General features: G+C 39.7%; 2 protein-coding genes and 1 long non-coding RNA gene across 3 annotated transcripts; 1 reads left to right on the top strand and 2 right to left on the bottom strand.

Annotated features, from left to right (window-relative positions):
- Positions 1 to 1290: 1290 nt before the first annotated feature.
- On the bottom strand, positions 1291 to 11834 carry LOC112843303 (uncharacterized). The gene is made up of 3 exons (XR_003215557.1): positions 11702 to 11834; positions 11509 to 11600; positions 1291 to 1404 (listed from the first exon to the last, which is right to left on the bottom strand). It is a non-coding gene; the product is annotated as an uncharacterized LOC112843303 (long non-coding RNA).
- Positions 6457 to 10610, bottom strand: psma4 (proteasome 20S subunit alpha 4). Its single transcript, XM_019353115.1, has 9 exons — positions 10462 to 10610; positions 10033 to 10058; positions 9895 to 9937; positions 9293 to 9455; positions 9127 to 9204; positions 8736 to 8824; positions 7278 to 7408; positions 6831 to 6954; positions 6457 to 6721 (listed from the first exon to the last, which is right to left on the bottom strand). The coding sequence occupies exons 2-9, from the start codon at positions 10033 to 10035 to the stop codon at positions 6567 to 6569; spliced, it is 786 nt and encodes a 261-aa protein (XP_019208660.1). The 5' UTR covers positions 10036 to 10058; positions 10462 to 10610; the 3' UTR covers positions 6457 to 6566.
- slc25a44b (solute carrier family 25 member 44b) lies at positions 11611 to 18348 on the top strand. The gene is made up of 4 exons (XM_003450787.5): positions 11611 to 11847; positions 12593 to 13261; positions 13418 to 13545; positions 16509 to 18348. Exons 2-4 carry the CDS (start codon positions 12634 to 12636, stop codon positions 16698 to 16700), a joined length of 948 nt encoding a protein of 315 aa, XP_003450835.1. The 5' UTR covers positions 11611 to 11847; positions 12593 to 12633; the 3' UTR covers positions 16701 to 18348.
- The last annotated feature ends 289 nt before the right edge of the window (positions 18349 to 18637 follow it).

The following is an 18637-nucleotide window of genomic DNA, read 5'->3' as shown; positions in this document are numbered from 1 at the left end:
ATTTTTTTTTGCAGTAATAAAAACAGATGTCTCAGGAGCCTACCTTTGTAACTGGATCGCCTCTCTGCACTATAGGAGCTCATTCTCAGGACCTTATTAGGTAAACAGAGAAAAGTGGCTGGTGTTGGAAGCAGAAACAGAGGGGCACGTGAATAATATCTAACTGTGGTGAAAAACAAGTGAAAATGATAACAACAGACCGCCTAAACGCTTTCAAATAAATAACCTCTAACAAACTGACACTGTGGTGTTTGTCTGAGTGTAAACTGTGTGACATTGATATTTTTTTCAAAGATTACACATTTATATAAGCTTGATTAGAATCAGAACATATTTTACAGACCTGACAACTGACTTGAAAGCCTCACTGAGGAGTCCTGAGTCTAGTCACTGAAATTAAAATAGAAAAATGACTAAAGTTTTTTTTTTGGGGGGGGGGTTAAACTTTTTTTTTACATTAACCATGTATTATTGTTTCAAGGCCATGTAAATGTTTTCCCCAAAATATCAGCCTATGCCAATCCAGTATAATGCCCCATAAAGCCTGCTATTATGTGCCAGCAGCAACATAGCTTCATTTGCCTCTCCATAATAGGTCATATCAGGAGCTCGGCTTGTAATTATTGTTTACTGCTCCTCGACTCCATTTATGGTGAACCGTCTTGATCTGGTGGTGAGCGGCGAGCCTGTAATCTCCTGGATTTGCGGGCTGCTCGCAAAATTACTGTCACGGATGAGAAGATTATCTAATTCCTGAATCCCAGTAAGGTCAGGATTTCACACATCGCTGAATGGCCTTGGCTTTAAATAGGAGCCTGATGGTAAATGGTACAGTCAGTAAAAGAGGTAATGTTGATTAAAGACATAGTTTCATAGTTTAAAGATGACGACTACCTGGTGTAAGGGCAGGTTTGCGATTACAGGAGTTACCTACAATACCTCAAAGTGGATGCTGTGCAGTGCGGATTTCTGAAGTTATTACTTTAAAGATGATAAAGCTATATGACACAGCCAGTGAGTCTTTTATAGCCACATGCTTCATCTTATCCAGAAAGAAGCAGCAGCTCCAGTTCAGTAGCTGAATGAGTTTAATTTGGTGTGAAATGCTGAACTTTGAGCTTCACTTCATGCACCTGAAGCCAACCTCCTCCTTCAGTTTCTAGATTAAGAGTTAACATTCAAAGGCCATAATAAAAATGGCTGTTAAATAAATAAATGATCCTTGGGTTCACACTGTGCTTAGGTACTCGTGTTAAAAGTCTCGATCCTTCTTAGGTAAAAGTCAGACCTGGGACATCCTGGTGGTTTAGGGGTTAAGATGCTGGTGCCTTCCTCTGTTTGTGTTTGGCCTCTGACCTTTGTTGTGTGCTCCTCATTTCCCGTCATCTTGTTATTTCCTCCTATCTAAAAAAAAAAGGAAGAAAAAGAACAAAAAGATTACACTAAAAATAAAAGCACAAACCGCTTTGACTCAATTGAGGCTTTTACATGTGGCAATAATAACATAAATGTGTCCTTATTTGTTTTGAATCTAGCCATTTAAGAAGAGCTGATCTTTGCATGGCTCAGGTTCAGAGATGAGCTGCATGGCATGACTGCAAACCATGCCTACTCCGTTCTGAGCCAGCCAGCAATCCAGGTGGGCCTAGAAGAAGCACTGAACTGATGTCGTCAGTCGTCAAACACGTGGTCCCAGCTCTGCATCAGTGCAAGTCTAAAGTCTGGATGGCTGGGGGTCTCCTGTGCTGTAAACCATCTTGGACTTGCTGCCAGTGATAGGTGGCTTAGACTCTCAGGATCAGCGATGGGATCAAAGGCTTCAAAAAGGCAACAAGTTTGATGTTATGTTTAGCCTTTTATGCTAACTGGTGTGCCTCTCCTCTGGGACTGGGGGAGAGATGAGAAGACGATTATAGGGTCACTCCCCCTTGTTCTCATTCTCCTTCAGCCCCCCCCTTTCTCTTCACTCTTCCTTCCTCCTCAATCATCTCCTCCTCCTGCTCCTGCTGCTCCTCCTCCAGCGCTAGCAGAATAACATACCGCCTGCCTCTTGTTTGGATAACTTAATGCTGAGATGTCAGCCTCGATTCTGATATATACCACCTGCCTTGGCCTCTGGCTGACCTCATACTCCAGCTCCCACTGCAGAGACATTCCAGTGCTTTTCTGGTGCTATGTTTACACTGCAGCAGATTGCCATGGTCTCCCTATCTGTGTCATCACAGTGGTTGGCTTCCACGAGAGTCATCCCAACATGCTCGGGTTGTTTTGGAGGATATGCGAGTTCAACGACGTTTCGGTGACCCTTAAGATGAATTGCTCTCTGTAAAAGTGAAATTTTAAACCGAGAAGTTAAAATTCCTATTTCAAAACTTTAGATTTACATAATTAGAAAAAGGGGGAGGTCACTGGACATGTTTGCTCCACAATTTGTTTTGGCCCGGGCCCAGGAGGGGAAGCCCCCAAGTGGCCAACAGTCATTCAGATTCCAAGAACCCTCCCACTCAACACTATGGCCACACCACGCCTGGCCTTTAAATGAATTAGTGCTGTTGACTTACATTTTAAGTCCATGTTAGATCCAAACTGAAAGACTGACGTCAAGCAAAAAGAAGTTTTCAATTCAGTAGCCTTTATCTTGGACGTAGCTCAAATACATCAGTTTTAATGGGACACGCACAAACTCTCCTGTTAGAAAGCTGTCTTGAAGAAGAAGAAACATTGCGTTTTTGTGTGAGTGTGTTTTTCCATTCTTAGTTTACCTAAAGTTACCTTCTTAGTTACGTTCTGCCAGCAGCTGGCTGCCACTGTTTGATAGCAGCTAAGCTGGCACGTGTGACCAGGCAGATATTTTCATCTACTCTCAGTTTATCTTCTGCATGACTCATAATATTCACTTTGACATCTGGTTTAACAATCAAGATTAGCATAAACAAAGCAATGCAATTTTACTTATTTATTTATTCATTCATTTATTTATTTAATTTTCTATTTGGCAAGACATTTAACCAGGCATCTAAAGTGTTTGGTTTACTCCTGCTTGTTTTCTAGCTGAGGAACACAGCTGCAAGGAGACCCGTTTGTGTCTCAGGGGCTGAGATGGAGACGAGTGCTGACAACCTTTGTAATTCACTACTCCCTCTGTCTTTGCAAATAATCTCTGAATCATTTACTGACAAGCCTTTCAAGGAGCTCTCAGGTAACCACACTGCTGATCCATCCACTGAGGCTCCCCGTCAAATCCATAATTCATTCCAAGATTCTGGGGTTAGAACCCTTCATCGTGGCTATCTATCTATCTATCTATCTATCTATCTATCTATCTATCTATCTATCTATCTATCTATCTATCTATCTATCTATCTATCTATCTATCTATTCATTCCAAGGATATTTAGAGTCCCAGCAAAAATGTATGCTTATATCATTTTTCAAAGCAAATCCTTGTTGCCAGGCATCCTGTGCTGCCTTCAGTTTTGTCTACAGTCTTGACTGACTCATTCATTTCTGTTCCTTTACTTTAATAAACTCATCATGATATTATTTGCGTCGTTATCCAACTGCAGTACGAAGGGCCATCTGATCAGTTTGGCAGCAACAGGGTGAATCCGAACAGAGAGTACAACCCTGCACACTGTCCATCCCGCTGCTTCTAATAACAGTCACATCATCAATAAACTCTAGTGACTCAGTTCCACTGGCAGCTGCCCATACCATAACATTGCCTCCACCATGTTTGACATATGTTTGTGAGAAAGCTGTTCCTTTCACTTTCCACACTTCTCTATTTTCCCCATTCTGGTTAATCTGTCCAGAGAATCCAGATTTGAACAGGCTGTTTTAGATACCCCAGTGAGACACTAACCTTGCAGACTATTTTTTATTCCTCTGTATTTACATCGATCAAGGTGTCTCTTGTTTGGAGATGTTGACCATGATAACCCTGTCTGCTCAAGTGTTCTCGCTTGGAATATGAATAATAACTAATGATTAAATGCAGAGTGGTGTATAAAAAAATTTGAGTAAAAAAAGGTGAGAGAAGGAGGAACATTTAATGCATCATGGGAAGGCTCCCAGTAGCCTAGGCCTATTGCAGCATAACTAAAGGAGGATTCCGGGTCACATGATCTAGCCCTGACTATATGCTTTATCAAAAAGGAACGTTTTAAGGCAAATCTGTAACATTAACCTATTGTAAACTTGTAAAATTCCTATATGCAGCACTGAATTGCTCGATGTGTTTTTATGCATTTACATATAAACATATCTTCTTATGTGTGAGGTTGTTTGGTAATTATCACTATGACACAGGTGTATATATTTATAATTATCATCACAGCATATAGGGGATAAAGATGATAATTATTAATGTTATTAATTTTAATATTAACATTTATTTAATCCCATCTTTTATTTGATCAGTGACGGGAATGTAGTTAAACTTACTTGCACAGCAGTTCTTTGTGCATTACACCATCCTTTGTATTAAAATGATTGTTTTCCAGTTTCTGTTGTTCTTGCAAGTCCTCCATGTCCTTGTCATGGATATGTTTCATTTAATTGCTATCCTGTTTTGTTATCAAGAATAAAAAGATAGAAAGAGAAAAAAAGACTAAAAAACAAAAATAAAAAACCAACAGAAACCAGAACTAACTTGAGAGACCCTCAGTAGCTCCAAGAGCTCTCCATGCAAGAAAAGGCAGAGCAATATCGACTTTGTTCTTCTCATTCCTCTTTGTCTGAGGCCTTTATAACCAAAACATGAAAATCTGAAAGCTCTGGACAGCACTCTGCCATCTTGCTTTAACAATGCAGTTCAGGAGGCCATACTCGAGTCTCATTATAAACAAAGAGAAAGCCGACAGATTCAACGGGAGGGCAAATTTATGGGACAACCCCATTCTCTGTGAAGGATGCCGTCACTCCACTGTTTCTCTATTTATAGAAATGTTGCAGTATTTTTAAACCCACTAAAATAAAGCTGAAAATCTGAACTAAACAGTGTTGATTGCTTCATTGCGCTGGTATGCAGACGCAAGATTTCCTAAACTGCGCCACCGTCCAAACACTTGTGAATTTGAGCCTATATTATAAATAAAAATGTGCAAAAGCACTCGTGAACAAATTCTGTCACGTACTGCTGACAACACAATGCAATATACACAACCTCGCTTTAGCAAATATGAGGGAAGAAACTGGCAATCAACCGCTGTATTAAAAACTAAGTTAGTGCACCACAATCTTTCCAGGTGATGTGAAAAGACTAAAAAGATACATATAAAATATATCTATCTATCTATATATATATCTATAAAGTTCTATAGCAAAGAATGTAAAGAAAAATAGAAATGAACAGTCCAAAACAAAAACACTGACCAGAAGATTTGCTTTATTGATTGGAGCTCTGCTGAGATATTTTCTGTCTATACAGGAAGTGATGGTGTCGGTCAGCTCAACCTTCTAGTGGTTCTATAGTGTTAACAACGGCTGGTTTTAGTGACCACCTACATCATTTGTAACAAAGTTCCCTTTACTGATCACGCACCAGTGATACAGGCACTGAGTTGTGTTCATATTAACCACCTGCTCTTTATACCATGCAATCCAACAAATCTGAGTGTTTGTGTACACAAAATTGATGGCATAATGACAACTATTGCCTGATCACTTAGGATTGTGTGTGATTTATTTTAAACTTTTACATCTGTGAGTCTGGCTCCGCTGCTCTGTATTCAGTACGTCTTGTTCGCCTGTTAACCAAATTGTGGCGGTTATTTTTCATAGTTTATGGTGCAAACTGAGCAGTGTTTTGAGATAAAAATGATAGAGCCATGCTACAACTCTATGAGAAGAATTAAGTGCACATGTGTTGCCTAACACATACCAGGACATCGGCTGGAGTATATTTGAAAGGTGAACACATTCGCCATCAAGTGGTAAGCAGATCGCATTACAGAGGAAGTCAGATGGAGCTGGCTGAAGGATGCGAGGCTCAATGGGCCAACAGTAAACACAGGAAACTTTATTTTTAACGCTCAGTGTCATGGAAGAAAAGGTTATGTAAGACATGTGGTAAATATTTATCTGCCTCTCTGGGAAAACAGAGCACATAACAACTTCTATTTCTTTGGAATAATAGTCAAACTGTGATCTCGATTTTGGTGACTGGATGTGTGCTTGAACATGCTTGATTTTTTTATTTTTGAAATGAGTTTCACAATTAATTGCGATACTACCAAAAGTAGAGTGTTTTCTTAGTCTCTCTTATGTTGAATAAAAAGTGTTCATCCACAAGACCGATGGCTCCATCAAGTGGCAAAAAACAAGGGGAGCTTATGACAACACAGCCATACAGATGGCCTTTAATTGACTTCAAAATTCAGCATACTGGTTATTACATTGATATTGCTCTAAAGCGTGTTTTATTGTGTAAATAAAACAAGGGTCATATGTATGACATGTACAAAGAAACCAACATTTCCATCAGTTTCCAAACGTTTAATGTAAAAGACAAAACAAAACAGGTTTTGGTGACACGGGTGAAAAGAAAGTTATTATTATTTTGCTCATTTGTCCTTTTCCTTCTGCTCCTTCTCCTTTTTGTCTTTCTCGGCCTTCGCCTCTTCGGCCTCGTGGCGCTTGATGAGTTCCTCCACCTCTTTCTGTTTCAGCACTTTTATTTTCGTCTTCCCATCTTCCCGTGTCAGGGTGGCAATCTCCACTGAAACAGTCAGTGCGAAACAGGGTTTTATTATCATATGCTGTTGCTCCGATTTAGGTTCCATTATAATAAATGGAAATAACAGTAAAAAAGTCCTTTTGCACCTCACCTTTCTCTGCCGACAGCTTGCTGACATCCATTGTTTTGTTGAGGACTTTGACAGCCAAAGCCAGTGCAGAGGACAGAGTCATCTCTCCCTCTTTGTAGTCCTGCTTCAGCATGGATACGGCAGCCTGAAGCAAAGAAGTGAACGTGTCAAACGCCACAAAAACAATGTATTAAAAAAAAAAAAAATGTGTATACATATGTCACTTAGGCCTCTAGAATTTCACTAGAAAAAAGACAAACATTTAGAATATCCATTATTACATGGGTTTAACCAAATCCAAGGCAAAAAAATAAAGAAATAAAATAAAAATCAAAGAAACTAAGGTAAATAAAGGATTATCATGAGCTTCTGAGATTTAAGACTACAATCTGGTTTGCTTCCCACTACCTGGTGTATGTAATCAGATCATTTCACAGATTTTCATTATCAGAGTATTTTCAGGCTTACAGCGCTGTTGTTGCCAATGCAGGTTGCCTTCCAGCCTCCATAGTTGCCACTGGGGTCGCTCTGGTACAACTGGAAGCCGTAATGCTTGTCCCAGCCCATGTAGAGGAGAGAAACACCAAATGGCCTCTTACCTGTCAAGACAAACCACACAGCTATTAGAAAATGCTTATATACATCTTTTGTGTTTTAAGCAGAGGAGAGCTTCTTCACAGATATGAGATTTGACAAAAAAAGTATAAAAGTCAGTGTTATGAAGAGACATTTAAAACTACAGATGTTCCTGGCAACTAATTTACTAGTCACTTAAATGATAGAAGAAAAAATCTCACTAATTGACTAGTCTCGAATACAAAACACACTGAGAAAACACTGAAAACTGCACACACGTTAATGGACGTAGATAAATATTTGGTGTATTTTAGTAGCTAGAAGAAACTGTTAATCGCGTTTCTTGTTAATCAAATCATGTTTTAAATGTTGCTGTTATGTGTGTCACTTTGTATCATGGATGTATAACACTGCAAAAACACAAAGTGTCAGATTAATTTGAAGAATCTTGCTAAGCTTAGCAGTGCTAGCAGCAACAGCAACATGCTAGCCTCCACACCTTGCTGTGGATTGTGGTTACACCTGGCTTTGGTTACTGTTTCCATACACAGCTGACATACACCTGCTAATTCTTTTTGAAATCAAAGTACTGCAGAACCACACGGGTTAGCATGGCTGTCCTCTCTTTACTCCCACCTCTTTCTCATTCACAACTTCCCTTCATAGACAGACAGGTCTGTCTATGAGGGTGGTGTAGCTGTCTGTCAGAGGCTGTAGCCCTGCTTAGCAGCTGTTGGCACAGTAATGACTTTGAACCGGCAACTACAGTTGTACAATAATAAAATAAGAATATTATGTTTAACCGGCAGCATGGTGGCATGGTGGTTAGCATTGCTGCCGCACAGCAAGAAGGTCCTGAGTTCAACTCCACCATTAAACTGGGGTCTTTCTGTATGGAGTCTGCATGTTCTCCCCATGTTTACGTGGGTTCTCGCCGGGTAATCCGGCTTCCTCCAACAGTCCAAAGACATGCACTTAGTGGGGATAGGTTAATTGATTAATCTAAATTGCCCATCGTTGTGAATGTGAGTGCGAATGGTTGTCTGTTTTTGTGTGTTAGCCCTGCGACAGACTGGCGACCTGTCCAGGGTGTACCCCGCCTCTTGCCCTATGACAGCTGGGATAGGCTCCAGCGACCCTGAAAAGGATAAGCGGATGGCTGGATGTTTAACTAACTAGTGTTTCTGGTGTTAAAGAGCAAGGGCAGCAGTGTTTAAATGTCTAGTTGACTAGTCAAGCACATCCCCATTTAAAACACTTTAAATGTAAGGACTGACAATAAGTAGAGGAGATTTGCCGTGGTGAGCAATGTAAAAGGCTGTGAGGATTAAAACAGACAGTGCATCTTACCTCCAAACTGTGTGTAAGCTTGCTTAATGTCACACAGAGCTGTGACCAGCTGCTCACAGGGTATTGGCTCTTGGTACTGCAATAAATACCTAAGAAGAATTCAAACTGGTTAGTGGTTGGTGTAAATGAGAGAAATGGTTAGAAACTACAGACACATGTTTAAGGCTGTAATCTCAAATTTCAGATCACCAACTATTTAACACATTTTGTAATAACATAACTCAAGTAATAAGACTCATTTTGAAAGTGCACCAGTCTACACATATTTAGCTTTTTCTTTATTTGTGGGTATGAAAACAACTGCTGGTGGTGGTGGTTACATCAGCCTGCATTCACCATCATCCCTTTGTTTCTAATTACAGCCATAAAATTGTCTCCTTCTGAAACTCACCTCTGTGCAATTAGCCGCAGCTCATTTGTCAGTACATTAGCATCTGATGTGATCCCAGCAACGCTGCAGGCCATGTCTCTGAAAATGTGACCACAAACGCAATGTTAACCAAAAACAAAATAATTGAATACATTTTAAAGGTAAGAATCTAGTGAAGCTCACTTACTCATTGAGTTTGTAGATCTTCTCAGAGAAGAAAACCTCATCGAGCAGTTTGTGGATGTTGCGTCTCTCTGCTGCCAACAGCACCCCGTCATTTGCTAGGATACCCAGACACGTTCCAGCGTGACCGATTGCTTCCATTGCGTACTCCACCTGATACAGGCGTCCTGTAAATTACAAAAATTTGGGTTTTTAAATGAACAATACTAAAAAAAACCCCTTTAAGACCAGTTTTTGGAAAACGGTGGCTATATAAAATACTAAAGAAAAATACTTTTACAGCAGTTTCACTATGGATTAGAGCTCACAGGTAGCCCCTGAAGTAAAATACTAAACTCAAATTATTCATATGTTGACCCAGAGTGTTTATTTCTAGGGCGTTGAACTAGGCTCATTAATCCACATGTTCCTGCTTTAAGTACTAGTCATGAGTTGGTGTATTTTGATAGTTTGTATTTGGTTTGAAGTTCATAGAGGGATTAAAATAACAAAAACTCATGAGATTGTAATACAATGTAATAATAGAGTGATAGTATTTGGCCTCTTGTGTTGGATTATTTTGACCAGTATTTGGTTACAAAGTCTTAGATAAGAAATAAAACATACCCTCTGGAGAAAATATGGTTGTCCGGGAATCATATCTGCGAGACTAAACAACAACAACACAAAATTAATGCCTATACTAGTTGAAAAAAACTAACAAACAACATTTTGAGATTTTTAAAAAGTATAACAGCTACGTACCATTTTCTCAAGTCGCTGGCAATATCCTGAAAAAGTAAAAAGAGCAGCAGTTACAGACAGGCGTAAGCTGCAGAAGACAAGACCCAAAAACGATGCCTTTTTAAAATCGACACAAGACGTATCTGAATTCAGAGATAAAGAAAGTCAACATATATTTTGCTAAAGTTAGAAACCAAAATAGGTGCTAAAAGTTTCTGAAGCTGGTTTATAAAAACAACGCGTGCTTTAATAAGCCCTTGGCAGCTAGTCGGCTAACTGGTGCAGCAGAATGAATCTGCAATATCTCAGCATGTTAGCTAGCATGCTAACGAGCTAGTTCATAACAAACGAAGTCGCCAAGCTGCTCCACGACAAAAGGAAGTAAAGATGTAAAATTATGCTAAAATAACAAGTGCTGCAGTGACTATATAGTAATTGTGTATTATTTACCTCTGGTGAACGAGTCTAACTTGGCGTACTTTTGCCCAGGATGAGAGGTCCACTACTTTCAGTTTGGCGTTTCCTCACAAACACCGGCGTACCGCGTCAGTGAAGTAGCCGCTCAGCAGCGCCACCTCTCAGTGGGAGGACCGATCAGTCTGTAACACAGTGCACAGCTCACTGACTGCTGGTTAGTGATGTACTTGAACACCTCCTAATGGCACTTTTAAAAATGACAACTTTACCGAAGCAAAAGTACATCCTCCTTCTTCCATCTGCTCCCTCTAGGGGTAGACACAGCGGATAAACTGCCTCCTCTGTCACACCAACCCTTTGCATGTCCTCCTGTGAGGTATTTCTCTGTTTCCTGCCTGGCAGCTCTATTTTTAACATTCCTAGTCCAATACACCCACTGTCACTCCTCTGCACATATCCAGGCCATCTCAGCCTTGCCTGTCTAACTTTTCCCCAAACTGCTCAACCTGAGCTAACCGTCTGTTGTACTCATTTCTAATCCTGTCCATTCTGGTCACTCCCAGTGAAAAGCTTCAACTCTGCTACCTCCATCTCTTTTTGTCAGCACCACTGTTTCACAGGTCTCAGTACAATCTTGTAAACATTCCCTTTCACTTTTGCTGCCATGTTTTTGTCACAAATAACCCTTGCACTGTCTTGTGGAGAAGCAAAAATATCAAATGACTTCTGAGCCATGGCACATGACACAGTTAAGAGTCATAAGGTCATTAGGTATGTTTTTACATGTTGTGGGTCATTGTTGTCATTGAGTTGAACTACTATTCTGTTTTCAGTTATACTCAGTAAGCTGTTAGTCTTTCTTTCTTTCTTTCTTTCTTTAGATTGTAAATATTTGCTTTTATTAATTTGGTAAAATCAATGGAACACCAAGATTATAATATCATTGGGAACATATTTTATACCATGAATGATCAATAAATTAAACCAAGTCGCGTTCACTATGATAAACGCTACTTAAACTAATATCAGAAACTGGGCCCTGATAAAGTATATATTCAAAACAGAAGTCTGGTAAATTACCTTTTCTTGCCTCTTGAACTTGCTGAAATACATTTACTACTCCAGCCCTGGTGGTGCGCGACAGTAACGAGACAGCTGAAATATCCGGAAGCCTAATGTAAAAGAAAGCGAAGAAGACACGTTGCATGTGATTGGGTGTTTGAACAGCATGGCGTTTGAATGGGAGCAGGAAGATCTCAGAGAGTTAGCCTACTAGCTGGGAAGTTAGCCAACTCCGTGTTTTCTTGTCTTGCACCCACGCTAGCTTTAGTTACACATTCCCAGTCATTTGTTGACGCGATGTTTCATGTTCGACTTACACTAAGCAGATGACTCTGAAATAAACATATGTCCGAATAGGTAAGTAGTCACTAAGCTAGTTAACGTTCAACCAATGCTAACATCGTTTACCCCGGGGCTAGCGCGGCTTAAGCTAAAATATGTTAGCTAACAACGCTAAACCAGCAGGTGGCAACTGGCACGTTTTGTGAAGCTTTTGGCTTGCTCAGTGTGTTAGTTGCTATATTAGGTTTACGTGTTGTTTTCAGATGAAACACTGGCGCTCCAGTTGACTCCACGTTGACTCCGGAACGTGGTGTCCTCTGACACCGGGGTCAGCTACATTCTGCTATAATGTGTGTGTGTGTATATATATATATAATCAGACATTTGTAAGAGCATGGCAGTACAGTTTTTGCTTAAGACACTTATTTCTTTAGAAACAGCCTTTTAGCTTTGATTTGCTAGTTTCAGCATGACCCTTGAACTCAGTCGTAGATAACTGGATATAAGTTAAACATTACTGCTCAAGGAGAAGTAACAACCAGTTTTGTATTAAAGGTATTTCGTCATATATTTTGGTAATATTAGGAATGGCAAAAATGGTACAAGATCACCTAAATTAGAGATGTTGGTATTGCATCCGGGAGGATTTTCATGAAGTTTCTGCACTTGCCCTTCAACTCCAGAATACAGTGTCTAATAGAGTTTCAGAACACAAAATGTTTGCCAGTTTTTCATTTTGAATATAAAAAACAAGCGCAGTTTCTTTTAGCTGCCACTTTAAAGACTGTTCTGTTTTCTTTCTTTTTCTTCTGTGTGTTAGACAAGAATCCGTCTGATGAGGGGGCACCTACAGCTGTCAGGATGCAGCAGAAAAGGAACATCCAGATCATCGAATGGGAGGACCTCGACAAAAAGAAGTTCTACTCCTTTGGGTTGTTCATGACTATGACAATCCGGGCCACAGTCTACCCGGCCACTTTGATCCGGACTCGACTGCAAGTGCAGAAGGGCAAGTCACTCTATGGCGGCACCTTCGATGCCTTCTTCAAGATCCTGCGGGTGGAGGGCGTACGAGGCCTGTATCGTGGCTTCATGGTCAACACCTTCACCCTCATCTCAGGCCAAGCATACATAACCACCTATGAGCTGGTGAGGAAGTACGTTTCGCAGTATTCAGAGGACAACACCGTCAAGTCACTGGTGGCGGGGGGCTCGGCCTCCCTGGTCGCTCAGAGCATCACTGTTCCCATAGATGTCATATCTCAGCAGCTGATGATGCAGGGCCAAGGGCAGCACCTCACACGCTTTCGGCTTTACTCAAACACTGAGACTGGAAAGCCAAAGAAAGTGTTTGGCCAAACCAGGAACATTATTGCTCAGATTTTTGCTGCTGATGGGTTCAGGGGTTTCTACAGGGGATATGTGGCTTCTTTACTCACCTATATCCCGAACAGTGCTGTGTGGTGGCCTTTCTATCACTTTTATGCTGGTAAGTGGAAGCTATAGCGCAGTTTCTTAACTTTGAGGCTGTAAGTCTGTCTTATCTTTTGTGTTTTCATTGTTTTAGTAAATTTGTAGTGTGAATGAATGCTTCGTGGCGTCAACATGTGATTAATAACATATCTGCATGTGTAATGTTCTGCAGAGCAACTCTCTAAACTGGCTCCCAGCGACTGTCCTCATCTGATCTTACAAGCCATGGCTGGACCACTAGCTGCTGCTACTGCCTCCACTGTCACCAATCCAATGGATGTGGTCAGAGCCCGAGTCCAGGTAAGCTATTATATTTCTCATCAAATACAAATGTTGGAAGTATAGACTGTATATAAAGGAAAACTGCTTCCTGTCGAATGGCCAACAGGTGGTGGCACCTTTGGTTGCAAAAAGAAGTCTGTGTGAAAATGACCCTTCCTATTCTTTATCACCAGCAGGATTGCCTGCGCTTCCAGCTTTGCATATCTATTTTTAAATGCTGGTAGAAATGCAATCAAATGAGTTAGAGCATTATTTTTTTGCATATAAAACTCCAGGAGTTGCGCTTACATATTGCGCCTTCACTATGTCCCAGACAGCTGTTTTCCTTCTGCTAATGTCAATCATAGGGATGGGTATCGTTTAGGTTTTATCCGATACCGGTGCCGGTACCGGTACTTTTGAAACGGTGCCGGTGCTTAAACGGTGCTCAAACCGGTGCTCAAACCGGTGCTTAAAGAATGGAGAACACAAAATTGGTCCAAAAACCTCTCATGTTCAGCTGTTTTTTTGTAAAAAGATAACAATGTTAGCCTTTTCTGCAGCTATAGGGCATATATGGTCTCACTCTTGGCTGGAAGCAGTGCTTAATCAATGGAAAAAACACAAACTTTGTCCAAAAACCTCTCATGTTTAACTGTTTTCCACTTTTTCTTTGGTCATTTTAGCCTTTTTGGCCAGGGTGAAGGGAGTATCTGCCATCAAACAAGAAGACAGCCGCATGTAACTACGACGGTGTTTGCTAGTTCACCTTACATGCATTAATTTAATAACGTGTTAGCGTACTCAACGTAAATTACACACGAACAACATTAAGCTACTCACCCAGAGAAGAACGGCTGCTGCTGCCATCATCATCCGTCATCATTTCTGCTACACTGACAGGGCTAGGGGCCAGGACTCTCCTCTTCGGGTTCTTGGGGGATGTTGCTAACTCCGGGTCCGATAACAGGCACCACACCCGCAGTAGATGTGCACGGTGTGAGGTCTCGCAGCAAGCAATCAAATACGGCGCATTTCTCGGCTTTTAAAAAAACGCTATGCGTCGCCAGGTGTTTCATCGGATTCAAGGAGTTACCTCATTTGCACAGTATCACAGTATCAGCTTAAAGCACTTGTTGCAGGCTGCTGGGTTTGCATCTTTTGCTGTGAAGTACAGCCAGACTTTTGACCGCTTCGCCTTGGGCATTTTTAATCTGTAGCTCTGCTCTAAAAGAACGTACGTACCTGGGCCCGCCTACTATCTTTGGAAAGGTAAAATATTGGCTAAAATCCAAAGTGTATCACAGCTCAGGAAAAAAAAGCACCGAAATAAAGCACCGAAATGTGCGCTGCTTTTCAGTCTGGTTACTACCGTTTATGTCAGAACCGAAACCGGTACCCATCCCTACTTGTGTTATTAAAAAGTCATGTTTGACTTTTGTGCCTTAGAGGTTTGAATGCACTTTTGGAAATGGTCTATGTTGATGTGCATGCATACTTTTTGCATATTGGCCACAATATGCATTTATTTTCATTTTTGCTGCAAATTATAGCAAGAATACCTCAAAAATGAAGTTATAAATGAACAAATAAATAAATGAATGAATGAATAAAATGTGTGATTTGAAAGGATTTTATGCAAGTTCTTTTCATTTACAATTTTGAGGGATACATTATGACTTTTCTGTATCTGGAGAATAATGTGTTTAAAAAAACATTTTAAGTTTCTTGGTGGTCTGTTCCACTTTTAAGCAATTTATTTAGTCACTGTGGACTTATTGCAAACATATGATTAAAATTTGGGATATAGCGGTTATATTTATGTATAGCAAGTTGAATGTGTTGCAAAAAATGGCACTAAAGTCAAAGTTAGCTTTATCTTCAAAAACCATGTGTACAGATTATACACAGGAATTTTAAATTGCAGCGCTCCCACGGCCCTCGGTGTTACACTAAACAAACATAAACATTTTATATACATAACAGAGTCCAACACAATCCGTGCATAAGTCTACTGCACATTTCTATGTGAAGCTTGCATGTTCCCTCTGCGCTTACGTGGCCTTCTTGCCCACATGGCTGCCTTGCCACAGTCCAAAAACATCCATGCTAGCATAAATAGTAGTTATAAATTGGCTGTAAGTGTAAATGTGAGGAGTTGTCTGGGTGTGTGTTACAGTTGAATTCTTGTAGAGTCTGTGATGTAACGTACACATGTGGCCGAGGCTGTTACCAGCATTCATACCTGCACGTGTTAACCACCTTGTAATTATGTCCAGGTGTCTTATATGCGATGGCAGCCTTAATAGAAACAAATCTATAAAGTCATTATAAATAATGCTGTGATTATTATTCTCTATACTGAGGTGGTGATGGTTCTCTCACTGATAAACTGAAGAACTGCAGAGAAAATGTAGCCAGAAATGCACATCGATGTGACGTGTAGTTACATTTCCAGAGAGATGCATGTCGGGTTATGCCACGGGTGATAGTGTAAAGTCTCAGAGGTGTTTGTGGTTATGACATACCTACAGTGATGTTTCAATGCAGAAGTCAAAATCAACTATTAGCACAGTGACAGATTGGCAACCTGTCCGAGGCGTCCTCCACCTCCACCACCCTTTAATGGATGGGCTCATTAGAGTCAAACATGATCAGGAAATGTCATTTATTTATTTAGGATCGGTGCTATTCTTCTTTAAGCTCTCTCTAAACCATAGATGGTCTGGTAGCCCTTGGGGTAATAATGAATTTCCCAGCACTTACTTTAAGATCAGGTCCAGCTTGTAAAACAAACAAACAAACAAAAACAAGACCAAAGAGTAAAACTTTTTTTTTTTAACTAACTCACAGTTTCTCCCTTAAAGCAGAAATATTACATTACTAAAGGTAAATAAGGAAATGTTTGCCTTGACTGACTAGATTAAACACATTACCCAGCCCTACTCTTAGCTGTGATGTTTGTGTGGTTCTAAATGATAATGGGATTTGTATGTGTTTAGGTTGAAGGGAGGAACTCCATCATTGAGACGTTCAGGGAGCTGATCAAAGAGGAGGGCTTCTGGGGACTGACCAAAGGACTGTCTGCTCGCATCATTTCATCCACACCCACCGCCATCGTCATGGTGGTTGGCTATGAGACACTAAAGAAACTGAGTTTGCGACCAGAGCTGGTGGATTCAAGACACTGGTAGAAGATATCTGGAGAGACAATATAAGGACCATTTTATTGTGCCATTTGTAGCCCTCAACCCTAATTTAGACTTTGAGTGTAAGCACAAAGTGAAAAAAGGGGTTTGCTTTAATTGCATTTAACAGCCCTGGGGTCAAAATGGAGTAATTTAAATACACACTATGAATTTTAATCTTCAAACTTTAAAAAACAAACAAACCAGTAACTTAAACATGAATTACCTGGCTATTAAGAATATCAACCAGGTTTACAGTTTTTATGTGTTGCTGATTAACAGAACCTGCTGCTGTTTGGTACGAATTAAAGGGGTGAATGCCATTTTGTTTCAGTAATGGAGAGGGCATGAAAATAATGCAGCCTAATGGGACTTGCTTTATATATTTGATCCTCATATGTGTTGGCATTTTGATGATTGAAAGTCTTGTTTGAGGACCTTTGCTGTGGATAGTTGATTGCTGACAGTTACTATGTTTGATCATTTGTGAGAGTAACCAGATGGTTACTGTAGTAACCTGTGTTTGTGCTCTTCTAAAAAAAGCCAAGAAGTGTTTTGATGATGGTTTGGATAAAGGTCATTTAACTGGTGATGACGCATTCACATCAGCAGTAAACAAATCTTTCCCAAGTGTTTGTGTCCTTATGTTCACCAGACTGGCTTTTTTTCTCCGTTTTGCAGTTCCTTTTTCTTGGCCTTTTTTTTTTTTTTTTTTTTTTTTTTTAAACCTGCCTTTTTAATGCTTTTTAAAGCTGTGTGCATCAGCCAGGTTGCATTCAAACATTTCATTTTAGAATCTACAATGTGACAGATTTTAATTTTGATTCAAAGTCTTCATGCAATTGACACGATCCAAAACATAGTGCATATACTGTATAATATTCAATTTACACTTTTTACTGACTTTACTGAGGGGTTTTATTAGCAGTGTTGAAAATATCACTGTGATCAAGCTGGTTAGTAAAAGGCTCATTTAGTGTTTTGTTATCTAACGGGAAGGCGACTACAAGTGAAATCTTTCCATTATGCTGGGGCTGTGAGGCTAACCTGGTTGTGAACTAACTGCTGTTTCGCTATTGTAACAGTATATGTGCAATAATGTGAATGCTTTGTCCATTTCAGCACAATGTATTTGTATGTTTCCTCTAAGCTGTGTGAATTTTAAAAAGACACCTAAATTATTATTTTTTTTTTTCAGGTTTATTTTCTTTTGGGGAATATGGTGACTAAAATTTGCTTAAGAGGAGTAACTTTGGGCTCACATAGGTGTTTTTAAATTAGAGTTGCACTTTAAGGAAGGTAGTCAATTACAAAACAAAACATTTAGTTTAAATAATCTGATATGGTCAGATTGTAGAATGGAAGTTACACATACATCTGCTGTGTTGGAATAACTCATGGGATCCCAGTTGGACTTTGGAATGAACTAAAACTAAGACTCCACAGAGATGAGCTGGGAATTAATGCAAAATGGTGTTTAAGATTAATACTTTTTTCCCGTTTTTATTTGTGGAGCCTCGAGTGACTAATGAAAGTGATATATTTTTGTCTTTTACTGTAAATCTAAACCTGATTATGTCATGCAGAATACACGTGGGTTCATATCATGTGTCAGTGTGTCTTCAGGTATTTGTTCAATAAAACGTAAAAGCTGATAAAAGGAGTCTGTCAGTTATTATAGTTTTTTTTGTTTGTTTTTTAAATTTTTGACTGTTTTTAATTCAGTAGTTTCCATATTGAGTTTTCTTGTTTCTGTTCATTTTTTTAAAATTTATTTTAAGTTCAGTTTTTGTATTAGTTTCAGTGTTGGCTTTATTCTTGATATTGTTCTTATCTTATTTATTCAAGGAAATAATATCACTGAGATTAAAATCTCTTTTTAATTATTATTGTATTGAGGGTGCATGTCAAAAGTGTGTCAATATTGTGCATTCCTGTGTACT

The sequence above is a fragment of the Oreochromis niloticus genome, linkage group LG1, assembly GCF_001858045.2.
Source record: "Oreochromis niloticus isolate F11D_XX linkage group LG1, O_niloticus_UMD_NMBU, whole genome shotgun sequence".
Taxonomy (NCBI): Eukaryota; Metazoa; Chordata; class Actinopteri; order Cichliformes; family Cichlidae; genus Oreochromis; species Oreochromis niloticus.
Note: the sequence above shows the minus strand (reverse complement) of the source record. Positions and strands in the feature narration are given on the sequence as shown.

Excerpts from the sequence above, each read along its gene's own strand:
- psma4 (XM_019353115.1), bottom strand. Across the intron at positions 6,955-7,277 it reads GCATTGGCAACAACAGCGCT|GCTGCCGTATCCATGCTGAA; the intron begins GTAAGCCTGAAA and ends TCTTTGCTTCAG. Across the intron at positions 6,722-6,830 it reads CAAGCTGTCGGCAGAGAAAG|TGGAGATTGCCACCCTGACA; the intron begins GTGAGGTGCAAA and ends TGACTGTTTCAG.
- slc25a44b (XM_003450787.5), top strand. The coding sequence starts at position 12,634 with ATGCAGCAGAAAAGGAACATCCAGATCATCGAATGGGAGGACCTCGAC. Across the intron at positions 13,262-13,417 it reads TTTCTATCACTTTTATGCTG|AGCAACTCTCTAAACTGGCT; the intron begins GTAAGTGGAAGC and ends AATGTTCTGCAG. Across the intron at positions 13,546-16,508 it reads TGGTCAGAGCCCGAGTCCAG|GTTGAAGGGAGGAACTCCAT; the intron begins GTAAGCTATTAT and ends GTATGTGTTTAG.